This window comes from Dipodomys ordii, unplaced genomic scaffold (assembly GCF_000151885.1).
Source record: "Dipodomys ordii isolate 6190 unplaced genomic scaffold, Dord_2.0 Scaffold134, whole genome shotgun sequence".
NCBI classification, from domain to species: domain Eukaryota; kingdom Metazoa; phylum Chordata; class Mammalia; order Rodentia; family Heteromyidae; genus Dipodomys; species Dipodomys ordii.
Window position 1 is genome coordinate 4,977,016 of NW_012267350.1, and position 18,886 is coordinate 4,995,901.

General features: G+C 37.5%; 1 protein-coding gene and 1 pseudogene across 4 annotated transcripts in view; one reads left to right on the plus strand and one right to left on the minus strand.

Moving 5' to 3' along the window:
- Window positions 1-18,886, plus strand: part of Cask (calcium/calmodulin-dependent serine protein kinase (MAGUK family)) — a 343,930-nt gene that overhangs the window by 287,044 nt on the left and 38,000 nt on the right. For all 4 annotated transcript variants that reach the window (XM_013030852.1, XM_013030854.1, XM_013030855.1 and 1 more), the window contains exons 13-17: window positions 1,300-1,380; window positions 5,223-5,411; window positions 7,151-7,229; window positions 15,916-16,001; window positions 17,217-17,285. In XM_013030852.1, coding sequence (XP_012886306.1) covers window positions 1,300-1,380; window positions 5,223-5,411; window positions 7,151-7,229; window positions 15,916-16,001; window positions 17,217-17,285 — 504 coding nt within the window. The remainder of the gene's footprint in view (window positions 1-1,299; window positions 1,381-5,222; window positions 5,412-7,150; window positions 7,230-15,915; window positions 16,002-17,216; window positions 17,286-18,886) is intronic.
- LOC105996672 lies at window positions 12,249-12,671 on the minus strand (annotated as a pseudogene).

Here is an 18,886-nt window from a genome sequence, read left to right on the forward strand (position 1 = left end):
AAAGACTACTGGGGTGGGGGTCCTTCCCTGAGGTCATAATTGAGTGGCAAGGAGACTTATAGGTGTGATGTTGTAATGATGCTGGAATCTAAGGTTCAGGTGAAATAACCTCCCCACCATGGAGGTTTTCAAAACAAGTTGAAGCCACAGTCCTACTAGGAAGAGAGCTGTGTGCTGCTGACACTCAGTAGTTCAGAAGGGAAACCATCTTTGATCACCTCCACAGTAGGAATTCAGTTGATGACATGTGAGTCCAACCATTTCCAGCTACATTTGCTTAGAAAAAGAACAAAGGCTTTGCCATGGGCCAAGGGCCCCAAATCAAGTTAAACAGGTAAACTCCATACTTGGGAGGGAAGGGAAAGCTTTTGAGGAACCATTTTATTTGAAAACATGATTTTTACCAAGGCAGAGAATATGTTAACAACTTAGTGAGGAAAATTTGAATGAAAGGAATAAAGGTTTCTCTGAAACTGTTTTGGGGTTTGCTTGTATTTCATCCATTGGCAGAGCACTGTTTGGTCCATATGGGAAGATGAGGTTACAGAAGAACATTAATCCTGCCAGGCCACAAGGAGAATTACTTAAGCATATTTTTTCTTGTTCTTTGTGTGTGTGCTGATCCTGAGCTTAAACTCAGGGCCTGGGTGTTGTCCCTGAGCTTTTTCTTTTTTTGCTCAAAGCCAGCACTCTACCACTTGAGCCATAGCTCTACTTCTAGCTTTTTGGTAGTGAATTGAAAATAAGAGTCTCACAGATTTTTCTGCCTGAGCTGGCTTCAAACTGCAATTCACAGATCTCAGCCTCCTGCATAGCTAGGGGTGCAAGCGCCACCAGTATCCAGCCTTAAGAACATTCTTAATTACCTATCCTAATTAATTAGTATGATTCTTTAAGTTGTTTTTATTTGGCACCTGTCAAGTTTCTAACAGAAGCAGATAGTGCTGGTAATATCAAAGAAAGCTGTGATGAACTTTTAGTACACATTCATTTTGATGGTGAATTTGGAAGGTATTTTCCAATTAAGTTAAATAAGTTACTTAAACTTGTGATAAATACATAGTACAGTTTATTTTTGGTTATAATTGTATAATATAGACTATTATAGTAGTTGTTTTATTTTTATTACCATCAACACTATTCTTTTACCTAGTAATAACCTTTGAATAAAATGAAGAATTTTAAAAACAATTGTCTTGCCTACAATAAAAATCCACCCATAATATTTAGTGTGACATAATACCATTAGTTTTAAAATATTTTATAATTTTTTGCTATCATATCTTGCTTATATTTTAGGTATTGGAAGAAATTTCATGTTACCCTGAGAATAATGATGCAAAGGAACTAAAGCGTATTTTAACACAACCTCATTTCATGGTAAGTAACAATTAAATGACATACAACTAAAACCTTATCAAATGTATTTTTCCTATATACAATCATATGTCATTTAATGATAAGATAATTTCATCATTGTGAGAATATTATAGAGTGTCCTTACCAGGCAATATGATGTGTGCATACACATATAATACAGTCCTAGGGCCATAAGCAATACAATGTGAGATTAAATGAGGCATTAGACAAAGAACACAATCTGTGGCAGTGTGGCTCAAGAGATAGACCTCTTCCTTAGCAACTACATACCTCTGAGGTCAAACCTTACACTGCCTCCAAAAAAAGGGTTTTGGTTTGGTTTTTGGTTTTTTTGTCAGTCATGGGGCTTGAACTCAGGGCCTGGGCACTGTCCCTGAGCTCTTTTACTCAAGGCTAGAGCTCTACCACTTCAAGCCACAGTTCCACTTCTGGTTTTTAAGTGGTTAATTGGAGACCAGAGTCTTGCAGACTTTCCTACCTGGGCTGGCTTTGAACCACAATCCCCAGGTCTCAGTCTCCTGAGTAGTTAGGATTACTGGCGTGAGCCACCAGCACCTGGATAAAAACAAAGCTATTTAAGGCCAGGGTGAGCCTGAGTTCAAGCTGCAGCAATACTAAAAAGAAGTATAGCCTGGCACCAATGATTCACGGATGTAATCTTAGCTACCCAGGAGGCTGAGATCTGAGGATCAATGTTCAAAACCAAGTCCTGTTAGAAAAGTTTGTGAGACTCTTATCTCCAGTTAACCACCAAAAAGATATATATGTATGTGTGTGTATCTATTTTTTTTAAGGTTTTTAAATTAGACCTTGAGATTTAGCTTTATTTGGTGGCAGCATTTTTTCACCTTATTTGTTGACATAATGTAACAATTTTTAAAAATTCAGTTTGAACCTTATTTTCTGATTGTAGACTTATTCTTCCTTATAAATAATACATTAAATGCAAGTGCCTACTTATATAACTTTAAAGGATGAATAGAAATCATCCACAAAAAGCAACATAAACATTTTCTCCAGCTTGTGGAACTTCAAAGGTTCTTGGTTTTTTTTGTTGTTGTTGTTGTTGTTGTTTTTTGTTTTGTTTTGGGTCTGGTCGTGGAGCCTGAACTCTGGGCCTGGGCGCTGTCCCTCAGCTCTTCAGCTCAAGGCTAGTGCTCTACCACTTGAGCCACACTGCCACTTCCGGCTTTTTTTCTTTTTGCTTATGTGGTGCTGAGGAGTTGAACCCAGGGCCTCATGCATGCAAGGCAAGCGCTTTACCATCGAGCCACCTTCCCAGCCCCAGGTTCTTGTTTTTTAAAAGTCTCTAGTTGTGAAAGATATCTCTATATTTGATAGGATAAATATGATTTTAGCAGATGAAGATTTATAGTCACCTATTAGTGATTTTTGTTCTCTGTCCTAAACCATAGATTGTTTTAATGGGCCACAAACCACAGAAAAATATTTGCCCACATGGCACAACCTCCATGCCCAAGCTCAGGAGTACCAGTATAGTATGTCATCAGGACATCGATGAGGAAGCCAAGGTCCCCAGGGCCTACTTCTTTCAAGATATGCATTATTTTTGCCCATCTACAGCTTTCACCCAAACCCTAGCAGATATTGAGACCATCATCTGACACCTTGTCAGTATCTGTTTTCATAGAAACTCCAATGCATGGATAGCTCAAAACATATTCTCTACTGGTCACAAATCAGCACCATCTTCTCTCTGATTTTACCTGATTGTTTCCTTATTTTTAGCATTATATGAAAGCCTTTAAAATTAAAATTGCCACCAGGAAACCAGGCGCCGGTGGCTCACACCTGTAATCCTAGTGGTCAAGAAGCTACTAAGAAAAAGCCAGAAGTGGCACTGTGGCTCAAGTGGTAGAGCACTAGCCTTGAGCACAAAGCGGCTCAGGGACAGCATCTAGGCCCTGAGTTCAAGCTCTGGGGCTGGCAAAAAAGAAAAGAAAAAAATAGCCATCAGGTACCAGTGGCCCCTGACTTGGGCCTATAATCCTACCTACTCAGGAGGCTCAGAGCTGACGATTGTTGTTCAAAACAGCTCTGGCAAGAAAGCCCAGGAGACTCTTATCTCCATCCAATTAACCACCAAAACAGTGGGAGGAACTGTAGGTAAACTAGTATACCACTAGCCTTGAGCACAAAAGCTCAGGGACAGTGCCCAGGCCCTGAATGAAGCCCCAGGACCAGCCACCCCCCAAAAAGCCATGGTTTTAATAAGTTATTTTAATTAAATAACTTTAGATGCTAATGGTTATACTTTTAAAGCAATTTTAATTGCATTTCAATAGCTACAGATATTTCATTAGCATACTGATTACAGATCAAAGTAAATGTATAGTTAAAAATTATAAATGTCTTAACACTAAACTATATAAAATAGATATGAAATTCCATATACCTAGTCAACTGTAGATTCTCTTTGAAATGAAAGTACTCCTTCAAATACTGATGCTTCTTAGAAAGTATTTTTGATGATGGCAGAAAAGTACAGTGAATGGGAAGATATCCTCTTATAGAGAAACAAAGGACATTCATTATCCAGACTCATCATGTACAAAGAAAAGAAATTACATTGATCAAGACGCATTATATTCATAAACTCACATGTTGAATTGAAACCCTCTCATACAACTACTTAAAGATAATCAAAAAATAAATTAAGTTACTTCTTGTGTTTGTTGGCTATGCAAAAGAACAAATAACAATAATTTTTAACTTTAATGTAGCCATATGCGCCAAGAAATAAAAATGAACAAAATATTTTAAAAGTTTATATTTTGCTATCTATTGTACATATGATAGTTTAGGAAATTTACAATTATTGAAATATATTGTGCAGTTTATTTATTTTACTAAATCATATATTATAAATTTTCTTGAGTGTTTGGGTTATATGACAGTGTTAATACCATTGATGAAAGACATTTGTTTAGTACACCATTATTACATCATTTCTTTTTATATTTCCACTTTAGTCCCCAGCACAAATTTGCTACCTTTTTCAATAAATGATTCTTTCTTCTGAATTATTTGGAATTTTAGTGTGCCAGCCTTTATTTGAACAAGTTAGTTGTATCTGTCTTCATACCATCAGATAACTCCTATTAACCTAGGTAATTGACAAACACAGGGATTGATTTGTCCCTTATTCATTCATTTTTATGTTTTTTATTGTAAAAATACTGTACAGAGGGGTTACAGTTACATGATCAAGGTAATGAGTACATTTCCTATCAAGCATTGTTACCTCTTTCTTTGTTTTTCCCCTATCATCCCTCCCACCTCAACAACTACACTCTCCACCCCCACCGCCCGTGCCTAAATTGTAAAGTTTGTTTTTCAATATAGTGTCTTGTACATCTCATTGTTATAATGGGTCAACCTGTATCCCTATTTAAGCATTTTGTTTTTTCCCTTCCCTTTCTCAAATTAGAAAAATGTATATACAAGATGCAGGGCACCGACTGACATCAAATACAGTGAAATACTGTGGGGGAGGAACATACAAAAAAACAAAAAAAAATCACATGGTACATTATACATACGTTAGAAACAATAGCAAGAAAGAAAAAAAAACATTTCTGTCCCTATCTTGGAGTTCATTTTGCTTAACATCATCTTATATGGTCATATGTTCTTTATTTTAAAAAAAAAGTCCCATCCATCATGACTACTTAACCCAAAAAGAACCAAATCAAGGTTTGGCTATAATGCGTTTGCGTTCTCTATAGATGACAGATACCTTTGAGAGATAAAGAATTTCTATAATAGATTTTCACTAGAATAATATTATTAAAATGTTCCTTCTTTCATAAAAATGCTAGGCCTTACTTCAGACTCACGATGTAGTGGCACATGAAGTTTACAGTGATGAAGCACTGAGGGTTACACCTCCTCCCACCTCTCCCTATCTAAATGGTGACTCTCCAGAAAGCGCCAACGGAGACATGGATATGGAGAATGTGACCAGAGTTCGACTGGTACAGTTCCAAAAGAATACGGATGAACCAATGGTGAGTAGGAAAAGTTTACCCTCTTCTCTCTCATAGGTAAACTAACCTCCACTTGTGTGGCTACTAGAAAGTAGGAGGGAAGGAGGACATGGATATTCCAAAGAAATAAGCTTCCAGATCTTCAGATCCCCCTCTTCATTCTAAGAAATGTTCTGGATAACACTAAAAAGTTAACCATCTTGGTCCTTCTTACCTCTCCTTCACAATTGCCTTTCAACTTTACAAACACAAAAAAGTCAGCTGGGCACCAGTGGCTTATGCCTGAAATTCTAACTATTCAAGAGGGTGAGTTATGAGGATCATGGTTCAAAGCCAGCCTAGGCAGGAAAGGCCATGAGACTCTTACTTCCAATTAACCACCAAAAGGCCAGAAATGGAGTTGTGACTCAAGTGGTAGAATGCTAGTCTTGAGAGGGGAAAAAAATCTCAAGCTCAGGGACAGTGCCCAGGCCGAGTTCTAGCCCCAGGACTCACACACACACACACACACACACACACAAACACACACACACACATCACAGTGATACATTACTGCAGAAGGTAAATCCTCTGGGATAGCAAAGAAAAGAATGAAAAATGGGCATATTTTTTCCTCCATGTTGAGGAATAGGGTTGGAATAGAATTGATGCTGAAGCTCTCCTTCTTGTAAGATCCTCACAGACTGAGATCAAGAAAAGACTCCTGCATGATCACTGAACAGGACAAGGGGATGTGAATGAGAGCAGAGAAACACTGTCAGGCAAACCAAATAAGTTTCCAAATAGAAAGCATGACTGTGGACAGCAAAGCAAGGTGCCGGGATAGGTCCACACAAGTGTTGAAAGACATGTTAAAGAGTGTTGATCTCAAAAAAAAAATGGGAAGCTTAGGGGCTTAGGAGTTGGTTGTTGTGGATTTTTTTATTTGGTTTTTTTTTTTGAGTCTTTATTTGTTTGCTTGTTTGCCTTGATGTAGGTCCTAAGGCTTAAACTCAAGGCCTAAGCACTGTCTTTGAGTTTGTGTTTTGGCTCAAGAGTCTCATGGATTTTCCTGCCTGGGCTAGTTTTGAACTATGATTCTCAAATCTCAGCCTCCTGAGTAGCTAACATTATGAGCATGAGCCACCAGCACCCAGCACTATTGGGGAATTTTAAGCAAGGAGATGGATCACATTTTCCTTTTAGAAGTATCTCTTTAGAGAATGTATTGAAAGGAACAAGAGTGGGTCTAGGACACTAATCAGTGGGTTGTTATTGAAATGGCACAGGGGAGACGTGATGAGACTATGAACTAGAGGGATGAGTGTTAAGATGGAAAGATGTGAACAGATTTAAGAAATAGTAGAAGAAATTGCGAAGTAGAAATGTGGTAGAATGTCAGCCTTAATCAGAAAAGGCTAAGCAAGAGTTTCAGCCCCTGAGTTCAAGCCCCTGTACTAGCACAAAAAAGAAAAAAGGGCAGGGCACCAATTGCTCATGCTTATAATCTTAGCTCCTCAGGAGGCTGAAATATGGGGATCTCAGTTTGGAGCCAGCCAATTCAAGAAAGTCTGTGAGACTTATTTCTAAATAACCACCAAAAAGGAGGAAATGGAGCCAAAAGCTCAAGGGTATCACCCAGGCCCTGAGGCCAAGCCCCAGGATTGGTATGCACACACACACACACACACACACACACACACACACATACACACACACACATACACACTGCTCTTTCATAATAATTCTACTCTTACTGAGCCTTTTCTTTTTTACAACAGGGAATCACTTTGAAAATGAATGAGCTCAATCATTGTATTGTTGCAAGAATTATGCATGGGGGCATGATTCACAGGCAAGGTAAGTTTCATCTGTAATGTTTACCTTGCATTCCTTAACTTTTTTCTTGTAGCCCAGTAAGGGAAGCATTTTTGTGAGCCACATAAAAGATCAGTTTAAAAGATCTGTCTTTGAGTACCAGTCACTATTGGCTTATATTTGTTCTTCAGCAGCACATGGTACAGAATGCACATATGATGAGAGGATATATTAAACTTCTCTTGGCTTTGAGCATCTCTGGACCACAGATAGACTTTTTGGAGACCACAGGAAAGCAAAGGATCACAGAGCACCCCAGGATACTATTTTAAGGAAGACATCTTTACTGGAATACAAAACATATGTACAAGATCTAAAGCATAAATATATATAGGTATATATATAAAGTTAAATAAATTTAAGAATGGTTCACTTATTCACTCAGGAATGAGATATGCCCTTTATAAACTAGGACATCAAACAGGTAACTAATGATATCAAAATTAAATGATAAAAGTTGTCAAATCAACAAGTAAATTCTTAATAGTTGCTATAGTAAGTGCAGTCATTCAAAGAATTCACCAAGGACTACTATGTAAATGAAGAATGAGGAAATAAAAGTTCAGTTGCAATGATCAAGATACATTGTATTTATAAACTGCTTTGTGTAAATGGCAACTACCTAAAGATAATTTAAAACTAAATAGCTGCAGTTGATTCTCAGGGGTAGGCAGGATTTGGGTATATAGACTTAGGGTCTTCTTTGAAGGACTTTGTACACACCAATATTTACAGGATATTAGAAATTATTCTCTTCGCAGGCTCCATTTCTTTGAGACACAGTTTCCAATCCTTCTTTTCTTTCTATCATATGCATTTAAAACTAAAACCTCAGACTAGCAGTAGAGCTCAGTGGTAGAGTGTTTGCCTCAAACGTGTGAAGCTTCAGGTTTGTGATGCCCAGCATGGGAGGGAAGGAGATAGGAAGAAAGGAACAAGAGACTAAAATATCCTCTAATACTATATCTACATCCCACCAGTTTTAATATGCAACGTTTTATTGTCATCCTGTTATTCCTGGTTTTACATTTCTATTATGATCCTTTTCTTCACCTATTAACTTTAAGTTCCATATTTAAGGAGATCTTACTCTGTTACTGTAATTTATCTTTAACTTCATTGTGGTCAGAAAATGTGGTATACATGACATCATTTCCCAGAGCCTTGCTAACACTTTTTTTTTAGCATAGCACTTGAATCATTTTTCTAAGTGGTTCATGTGTATACTTCATTTATTTTATAATTGCTACTGCACCATTCCCTGTAAAATGACTAGAATGGCATGGTTAATGTTTCTTTTCAAATCTTAATCTTGATGAATGTTTGTCTTCTTGACCAATCAGTAACTGTTGAACATATCATTATTATGATTAGGATTTTTCAATTTCTACTTGTTAGATCTCTTAAGTAAGTTGGGCTTACCTATTTGAAACTGTGTTGGGTACATAGTAAGACATAGAAACCATTTCTACCCTTAATAGTACTTTGTACTTGAAACCTTTCATCTAGCTTTAATATAGCTATTCCAGCCATATTCAGTATTTCCTAGTGTATCTGCTTTCATCCTTTTATCTCTAACTATCCTGTGCCTGTTTGCTTTAATCTTTCAAACATTGGCAAAGCTAGCTTTTTTACTTTAATACATTCTGATTATCTCTATCTGATCATGAGTTAGTGTATTTAATATTTATTATGATGATTCATCTTGCTTCTTTACTTTTATGTATTTATTCCATTGTAATTGATTTAGTCATTCTTTTCTATCTCATTGTCTCCCTGTTAGTAGTTTAGAATATAGCCCCATATTTTTTTGGATTTGGGTTTTTTTATACTTTTTATTGTAAAAATACTGTACAGAGGGGCTACAGTTACATGAGTAAGGTAATGAGTACATTTCCTATCAAGCATTGTTACCTCCTCCTTTGTTTTTCCCCTGCCATCCGTACCCTCCCCACCTTCCCTGCTCCTCCCTCCCCCTCCCCCGAAGTTATAAAGTTTGTTTTCAACATGATATCTTGTACATCTCATTGTTACAGTGGGTCAGCCTATATCCTTATTTCAGCATTTTGTTATTTCCCTTCCCCTCCCCACATGAGAAAATTGAATATACAAGATGCAGGACACCAAATCAAATACAGTGACAACAGGGGTTATACAATGAGGGAAGAACATATGTAAGAAACAAAAAAATCACATAGTACGTTATAAGTACATTAAAAAGAACAACAAGAAAGATAAAATCTCTTGTGTCCCTATCTTGGGGTTCATTTCACTTAGCATCAGCTCATATGGTCATATGTACATAGCTTTTGACCTCTTCTGCTTTTTCTAAACATATACTAGTTACTGCAGATAAGAGAAACCATGGGACCTGTTTCTTTGGGCCTGGCTTACTTCACTTAATATAATTTTTTCCAAGTCTTTCCATTTCCTAACAAATGGGGCAATACCATTCTTTCTGATGGAGGCATAGAATTCCATTGTGTATATATACCACATTTTCTTGAGCCATTCATCTACTGAGGGGACATCTGGGTTGGTTCCATATCCTAGCTATGGTAAATAATGCTGCAATAAACATAGTTGTGCTGGTAGCTTTAGTATGGTCTTGTTTGTGATCATTTGGGTAAATGCCCAAAAGTGGGATTGCTGGGTCATAGGGGAGCACTCTTTTGAGGAACCTCCATACTGCTTTCCAAAGTGGTTGAACAAGTTTACACTCCCACCAACAATGCAGTAAGGTTCCCTTCTGTCCACATCCCCTCCAGCATCTGTTGTTATTAGAGTTCTTGATTATAGCCATTCTAACTGGGGTGAGGTGGAATCTCAATATTGTTTTGATTTGCATTTCTTTTATGGCTAGAGAAGTTGAACATTTATTTCTTCATGTGTCTATTGGCCATTCTTATTTCCTCTTCAGAGTAATCTCTTTAAGTCTTTAGCCCACTTATTAATTGGGCAGTTGTTTCTTTGAGAATTTGTTGTTGGAGGATTTAATTTTTTGAGTTCTATGTATATTTTTAGATATGAGACCCTTGTCCGTTGTATGGCTAGTGAAGATCTTCTCCCAGTCCGTGGGTTTTCTATTGATCTTACTAGCTATGTCCTTTGCCATGCAGAAGCTCTGTGGTTTCATGCAATTCTATTTGTCCAAACTTTCTTTGATTTGTTGTGTTTCTGGGTCTTTATTGAGAAAGTTTCCGCCTGTGCCAAGGAGACCTAGAGTTTCTCCTATTCCTTCCTGTAATGTTTTCAGGGTGTCTGCTTTGACTTCGAGGTCTTTGATCCATTTGAAGTTGATTCTGGTGCAGGGTGATATATAAGGATCTAGCTTTAGTTTTCTACAGGCACTTAATCAATTTTGCCAGCACCTTAAACTGAAGAGGCTTTCTTCCATTCTATTTTTTAGCTCCCTTATCGAAGATTAGATGGCTATAGAGCTTTGGGCTCATTTCTGGGTCTTCAGTTCTATTCCATTGGTCCTGAGGTCTGTTCTTGTGCCAATACCAAGCTTTTTTGATAACTATGGCTTTGCAATAGAGTTTGAAATTTGGTATTCATATTCCTCCAGCACTGTCCTTTCTGCTAAGAATTGTTTTTGCTATTTGGGGTCTTTTGTTGTCCCATATGAATTTTGGGGATGCTTCTTCATTGAAGAATAAGGTTGGAATATTGATAGGTATCTCATTGTACATAGCCTTTGGCAGTGTTGCCATTTTCACAATGTTAATCCTCCCAATCCAGGAGCATGGGAGGTTTTTCTACTTCCTCAGTTCTGCTTCAATATCCTTTTTCGGGTTTTTAAAGTTTTCATCGTAGAGGTCCTTCACTTCTTTAGTTAACTCCTAGGTTTTATTTTTGTGGTAGCCCCCTATTTTTATTATTTTGGTAGTTACCTTGAAATGCATATTTAACTTTCCGTATCCTAAAGTTAAACAATGTAAATTAAACATTCTTTTGAGGCAAGGTCTTACTTTATTACCCAGGCTAGTTGAATTTATAATTCTGTCCCAGTCTCCTGAGTAACTTCAAATAAAGGCATGAACCACTACACCCATCTTAATCCTTCTCTCAAACAATACAAAGACATAGAAACACTTAACATGATCACACTTTTTCTATCCTATGTTTTCTTCTGCTCAGTGTTCTAGTTACATCTTATTTTAAATCTACAAATTTGGAATTAATATTAGGATACTTATATGACTATTTTTGTTTGGATAAATACAAAGTTGACAATTTTATGTTTATTGTCCTTCTAAGACCATCCTTTGGGAAACATTGTTTGATATTGAAAAGTCCAGTGTTACTACAATTGTCCTTGCTCTGTAGGTGATTTTCTCTTCTTGTTGGATGTTTTCAGATATTTTTTCTATGATGTCTCAACATGGATTGTTTCATTTATCTGTGCGATCATGTTTTCATCGATTAAAAAAATGCAACTATTGAAATATGGCCTCTTCTCCATTGCCTTCATTCTCTTTCTAAGCATCATATTTATGTTACACATTCCTCCTATGTCTCTTGTAGCTTTTTTACCTATTCTTTATTTCTTGTTTACTGTTTGCCTTATGTCTTTATTTCTTTGACCTGAGCACTGCTTTTTTGCTCTACTACTTCAGACACAGCTCTATTTCTGGCTTTCTTGTGCTTAATTGGACGTAAGAGTCTCATAGAGTTTCTTGTCCAAGATAGCTTTGAACCATGATCCTCAGTAGCTAGGATTACAGGCATGAACCACCAGCACTTGGTTCACTTACATTTTTTCTCAGTTTATGAGAAGACATTTTTTATTACTTTACTATATACCCAATTAGTGAATACATCAGATTATATTACAGGATAACAACTCTCTTTTTTCCTCTCTCTCTCTTTTTCCTCTCCCTCTTTCTCTGTCTCTCTCTCTGTCTCTCTCTCTCCTCTCTCTCTCTCTCTCTCTCTTTCTCCACCTTCCTCCCTCCCTCCCCCTTACTTTCTCTAATTCTTCTGAGAACCTTGATATCATCTGTTTTTTGCAGGATTCACTTTCTTAGGATGTCTGTGATACTGTCCACGAGGATACCACCAATGCTTGGTAGTAAAGAACATTTTTCTAAATTGTTCTATCATTGGTCCTTGCTCAAGATGTTGATCTTTTTCTTCCAATCTTGGTTTCAGCACTTGATCATGTGTTCATTAATATGCACAGGATCTGGTCAAGGGATGGGTTTAGTTTGTTCTTAAAGAATGTCCACAGAAGAGTAGTAGCATATGATTGTCCTGCCATCAGATGTCAAAGCAAGTACCACTTCATATTTCTAGTCATATGGAAGCGAAGCATAGGTAGATTTATGACAAACATAAGATAAAACTCTTATTTTGGATTAAAAGTAAATGTTTCAAAATAGTTCTCTTTAATTTTACCCACTTTACTGCTATTATCATGGTTTATCAGGATACTTATCAGGCAGGATAAGAAAAGATATCTCCAAAGAACTAGTCCTTAAAATCTGTTTCTAGGCACACCAATTTTTATTGCATGGAGCCCACCCTCTTGCCTCCAGAGTTGCATTTTTGTTTTAGTCATTTGTATTTGTTTTCAGATCTGTCTGTTCATACCTATTAGTTTCTTCTTGATGCTCACCTTTGCAACTCAATCTTTATCTTTCATTATTGAACATATAGCTATTTTATATTCTCTGAGCATTCCAGCTTCTATTGTCAGTGAGAATCTAAATTTGTAGGGTTTCTGATTACTCTCATAATAGCTTGCTTTATTGTATTTTTGGTGATCTTTGGTTGTGAGTTCCTTGATTGTTCTAGCCCTGTGGGTTTAAACGGTAAAACACTTTTCTCTAGAGAGGTTTTATTCCTCATTCTACCTGTTGCCATGCCTGGTATGCCACTGATCTGAGTCTTGACACCCTAGAGAATCCTAGGTGCAGCTTGGGCCCAAGGCTTTGAATACAGCTAGCAGGCATTGCTGCTTTAGCACTCACCCATCCCACTCAGTCATTTCACCCTGAGTTTGCCACCATCTGAATTCACTCTGTAAGGTTCTGCATGGAGGGAAGTGAGAGGAAGAGGTGAAAATGAGACATGTTCTTAGAGGTTTGAACTCCTTCTATGAGACTATTCACTCTTAATTTGTCCTCGGCAGGATAGAATTTTAAGTCTCATTTGGTTTGGTTTGATTTGGTTTAAGTCTCATTTGGTTTGGTTTGATTTGGTTTGGTGGTTCTAGAGTAGGGATCAGGATCTTGAACTTACTAGGCTGGCACTATTACTGCTGAGCCACACCTCCGGCCCTATTTTTCAGTTATTTATAGGACAAGATGTCACTTCCTGTCTGGGTGTGTACACCTGAACTACAATGTTCCTACTGTTAGACTTCCAATCATCACCAGCTTCCACTCATGGAGATGTAGTCTTTGAGACCTGTCTACCCAGACTGGAGTGGCACCACAATCCTCCCAGTCTCAGCCTCCCATGTAGTGTGAGATAACAGACATAAACCACTACACCCAGCTACGGGTTGAGAAAGAGTCTTGAAAAGTTTTCCCCCGCTGGCCTTAAACTTCAATCCTGTTCTCAGCCTCTGGAGTAACTAGGATTATAGGAGTGGGCCACCAGTGTCCAGCTGTGAGAAAGCCTATGAGTGTATAATCAGCCATGTTTTGAAAGCAAAAGTCCCCTGATTTTCATTTTAGTGTTACTATAACAGCATAGAACAGTTATTGCCCATAACTCATGGCCACATTACTCTCTTCTATGCTTGCTCTACTTCTTACACACATATACATGCATGCATGTGCATGCGCACACACACTCACACACATACACACACACACTCCAACATTCTAAGGCATTTTACCATTTTGTTTATATGTACATTAGTACGTGCCTCTAAAAAATACTGTGAGCATGTCAGATAAGCAGAAACGATCAGATAAGTTGATGTTAGGTGATATGAACCCCAAGATAAGGACTCAAATGTTTTTTTCTTTCTTGCAATTGTTTCTAACATATTTATAAGATGGTTTCTTTGTTGTTTTGTATGTCCCTCCCCCACGGTATAACCCCTGCTTTCACTTCATTTGATGTTGGTATAATTTGTGGAGGGGAAGGGAAAAAACAAATTGTTTAAATAGGGATACAGGTGGACCCATTGCAACAATGAGATGTACAAGACATTAGGTCGAAAAATGAACTTTTTTTGGCCGGGGGTAGGGGGCAGTACAGGAGATGTGAAGGGATGGGAAGGGGAAACAAAGGAGAAGGCAACAATGCTTGATAAGAATGTACTCATTACCTTGTCCATGTAATTGTAACCCCTCTGTACGGTATTTTCACAATTAAAAAAAAAGAATGTTAAAAAAATACTGTGAGCTTTTCGTATTGAAAATAGATTGGCATGTAAATAAATACACAGTTAACAAATAAGGAAGCAAAGTTGTAAATAACATTCTGCACATTGGTTGTCAGTCCCTTTTTTTCCAGTTGATCTAGTACAAGATGCTGAAATGCCTAGCAAATTATTATAAAAGGATGAACTTACATATAGTGTTACAGATGTTATCATATCACAGTTCTTAGGAAATTGACAACCATTGTCTTATAGTGGGTAGATCATAACAGCAGCACAGAATTACAAAATGCTTACTAACCAATAACATTTCTAAGCCCCCCTCCAAGTATTAAATTCATTGAGTCCTCAGAAGAAGCCTAGAAGATGAGTAGTTTACATTTCCACTGAGACATGGAAAGTTTCAGTAATTTCTCCAAACTTAAAAGTAGTGAGTGAAGCCGGGCTCTGGTGGCTCACGCCTGTAATCCTAGCTACTTAGGAGGCTGAGATCTGAGTATCTCGGTTCAAAGCCAGGCCGGGTAGGAAAGACCGTGAGACTCCTATCTCCAATAAACCACCAGAAAACCGGAAGTGGCGCTGTAGCTCAAGTGGTAGAGTGCTTGCCTTGAGCTGAAGAGCTGAGGGACAGCACTCAGCCCAGAGTTCAAGCCCCACGACCGACAAAAAAAAAAAAGGTAGTGAGTGAAGATGGTCACGCAAAGCTTATCTTGCATTTTGTGTTGTTATTTTTGTGTAGTACCCAATAAATGTATATATAGTTTTGTATAGTGATTTTGCATAAATTTATAAAATTATGCCTTAAAAAGGTAGTAAGCTGGAATTTGAACTCAGGTAAATCTGAATCATAAAGCTTTAGTTTCAACCCTAAATTACCCACTGCCTCTCTCAGAAAAATAAACAGATTCACACAGATAGCAAAACTGTGGCTTCTGCAAGTAGATATATCTGTTTCAAAGTGTTATCTAATTTCAAGGAGTTTACTAATTTTACAGCAGCCTAATTTGTACCTGTTTCTGAAGTACTGCCTTTCAATATATAACTTAATTTTTAATTACATTGCTGCTTTTGGATTTTATTATTATAAAAGCATTATCGGGCTGGGAATATTGCTTAGTAGTAGAGTGCTTGCCCAGCATGCATGAACCCCTGAGTTCAATTCCTCAATACCAGAAAAGGCCAGAAGTGACTCTGTGACTCACATGGTAGAGTGCTAGCCTTGAGCAAAAGAAGCTCAGGGACAGTGCCCAGGCCCTGGGTTCAAGCCCCACGACTGTCGAAAAAATTATTATTTCATGTTTACAATTTTGTGTAATTTCTTAGGTACACTTCATGTTGGTGACGAAATTCGAGAAATCAATGGCATCAGTGTGGCTAACCAAACAGTGGAACAGCTGCAGAAAATGCTTGTAAGTGAATACAAGCTTTCGTTTTGGGGTGGTTTTCTGTTTGTTTTTAGATTAACTTAACCCTAACTACTCAGGAGGCTGAGATCTGAGGATCACGGTTTGAAGCCAGCCTGGGCAGGAAAGTCCATGAGACTCTTATCTCCATCTAATCACAAAAAAAGCCAGAAGTGGCACTGTAGCTCAAGTAGTAGAGAGCTAGTCCTGACCACAAAGAGCCTCAGGGACAGTGCCCAGGCCCAGTAATAATAATAATAATAATAAACAAATTGAGCTCTTAGCTTGTTTTTAATACATAAATAATGGGTATGCATTTTCATAATCCCAATGTTTCATGGCCCATCCTTGATGTGAACTAGAACTTAATGTACATTCATAAAAACTGATAACTAGGGAAATGTTTAAATGCACTTTATATATTTAAATGTCCACCTCTTGCACCTAAAGAAAAATCTTTCCAGTATGTACTGGGGAACTCATTTCTCACTGACCTCAAGTCTCCTGACATCAGCAATGTCAGAAGCCTCTTTTCTATTTAGCTGAGTCACAGCCAGCTGTAATGGATTTCTCTGCAGCAGCAGTGAAAGCCACTGTAAACCAGGCCATTCTGACCATACATCCAAAAGCTATGTTTAAATATGTTTGCCAATTGAAAAAACCCCAGCAGCAGCAAAATAGCAGAGCCTTGCCTGTGTTCACAGCAAGTAGAGAGGGATGTTTTGGACCTGATTCTTCCTCTCACTGCAATGCAGCAGCCTTCCTATGTAATGAATACCCATTAGCTTGAAATAAGTACCATAGACTCACCAAAATTAATAAAGTAAAATGTAAACTTTATTATAAAGCACACCATCATAAAGTGACATTCAAAAGGGGATTTTTATGCCATTACTTCATCTGTTTGTCTAGTTCCATTCCACAAACTTCCACAAGGCATGTCATTTACAGTGTTTTGTATTCATTTCTATAAAAATCTAACCATCCAGATCTGGGAAATCACTCATTGCTAGATACAAGGCTATCAGCCTTGACTTCGCTGCTTTCCCAGAAACTTATGTTCACCTGAGCAGTCTCTGGCTTCTCATTAAATTTCCTTTTAGGGCTGGGTGCTGTCAGGTGGCTTACGCTAATTGCACCCACATGTTTTGAGTGGTTTCTTTTGTGTTTTTGTGTACACCATTAGTTTGTGAGAGAACTCTTTTTCTTTTCCCCCTCCAGAGGGAAATGCGGGGGAGTATTACCTTCAAGATTGTGCCAAGCTACCGCACTCAGTCTTCATCCTGTGAGGTAATGACTCTAACAAACCATCCCCATCTCCTCTGAGTTCTTAACTAACTGTCTGCTGATGGCTGAATGTTTTTGCTTTCTGGGAAATTGTTTCTGCCTGTGCTGTTAGATCACTTGCACACCAATTTTACAACAAAGATAACGGAACAGAGGAGGTCCCATCCACCTACTCAGCCCAGCTTCCATGCGGCTCTCCTCAGCACTTGAACTTTTTGCAGGCTGAAATCGAAGCCAAATATAGAGAAGCTACAAAGAATGACATAAGGTTGATAGAGAAAAAAATGGAGTTTCTGGGGGAGAGGGAAAGGATCCTAATTGCACTAATATTTCCAGGAAGTGTACATTCTCTTCCATTGTTAAGAAACATCATAGATAGTTCTTCTTTCCAAGAATCTGATAAGTAATCTTCTTCTATTGAGTTTTTCCAATCATTGTGACAAGTCTCAAGATGAATATTAAATCCCTGATGAATACTGACTTTACTACAGGAATACAGACTCTTGCAACTTTTTATAAAATTGTGTGTATCTATAATGTGAAGTGATTCATAAACAAATTAGGTTTACTAAAATAATGCTATCCCAAAGTTTCTTCCTTAAAATAGGTTTATCCTATGGGGATTGGAGCTATTCTAATTTGTTAGTTATGAAATGAGAGTCAAAAGTATTCTTTCCATATCTGGAAATATAAACTAGCATAAATAGTATCCTTCTTTGGTTACAGCACTTTCAGCTTGAGTTATTTATTGACACTTATGTTCTCTTGTGTATCTTCTAAGAATACGAGCATCAATATGAAGTGCATATCTTCTAAAGTTAATTTTTAAGACTGACAGGTAACTTACTGAATTTGTACTTAAGAGAATATAAGGGAGGAATTATAATATTTTTCCAGTCCCTAGTGGTGCTATAAATTTGACAAGAAAAAGTCAGAGGCTACATACTTTTTTCCTAAACCTTTTCAAGACATATGTAAAAATTTGTAGTTTTGTCAAATACATTTTTAGTGGGTCATGACAATTGGGGTATCCATTATGTCTGGTCTTGAGCTCCTCTTGGTGGCTTCTTATGGAACTTCAGTTAACAGCATGTTCTGGAAAAAATACAGAATGATCAATACTCAAGAGTATTGACATTTGTTATCTAGAGCACAAACCCTGCAGGGAAAGTGAAAATGTCATGCATACATTTTATATAAATTATCTTAATAATCTAAAATTACAGGTGTTCCTCACATTTCTCAGCTGCTGAAGAAATTTATGAAATACATCTGAATGGATAGATAGATAGATAGATTGGCTAACCAGAAGACAGAGTTAATTATTAATAGATTTCTCTTCTTTTTAAGTGGTTGAACTAGTTTTGGAGTGGGACCAGCATTACACATGTAAATTCTACGCTATTGAGTAAGGAGAGGCCTCTTTTTAACTGCTACATCTTTGAATACTCAAAACAATAAGGATATTCATATAATAGACACCCCCCACCTCCATTCCCACCTTTTTTATTGTTATAAAGGTGATGTATAGAGAGGTTACCATTTCCTAAGTCAGGTAGTGAGTACATTTCTTTTTAGACAGTGTCACCCCTTCACTCACTCCC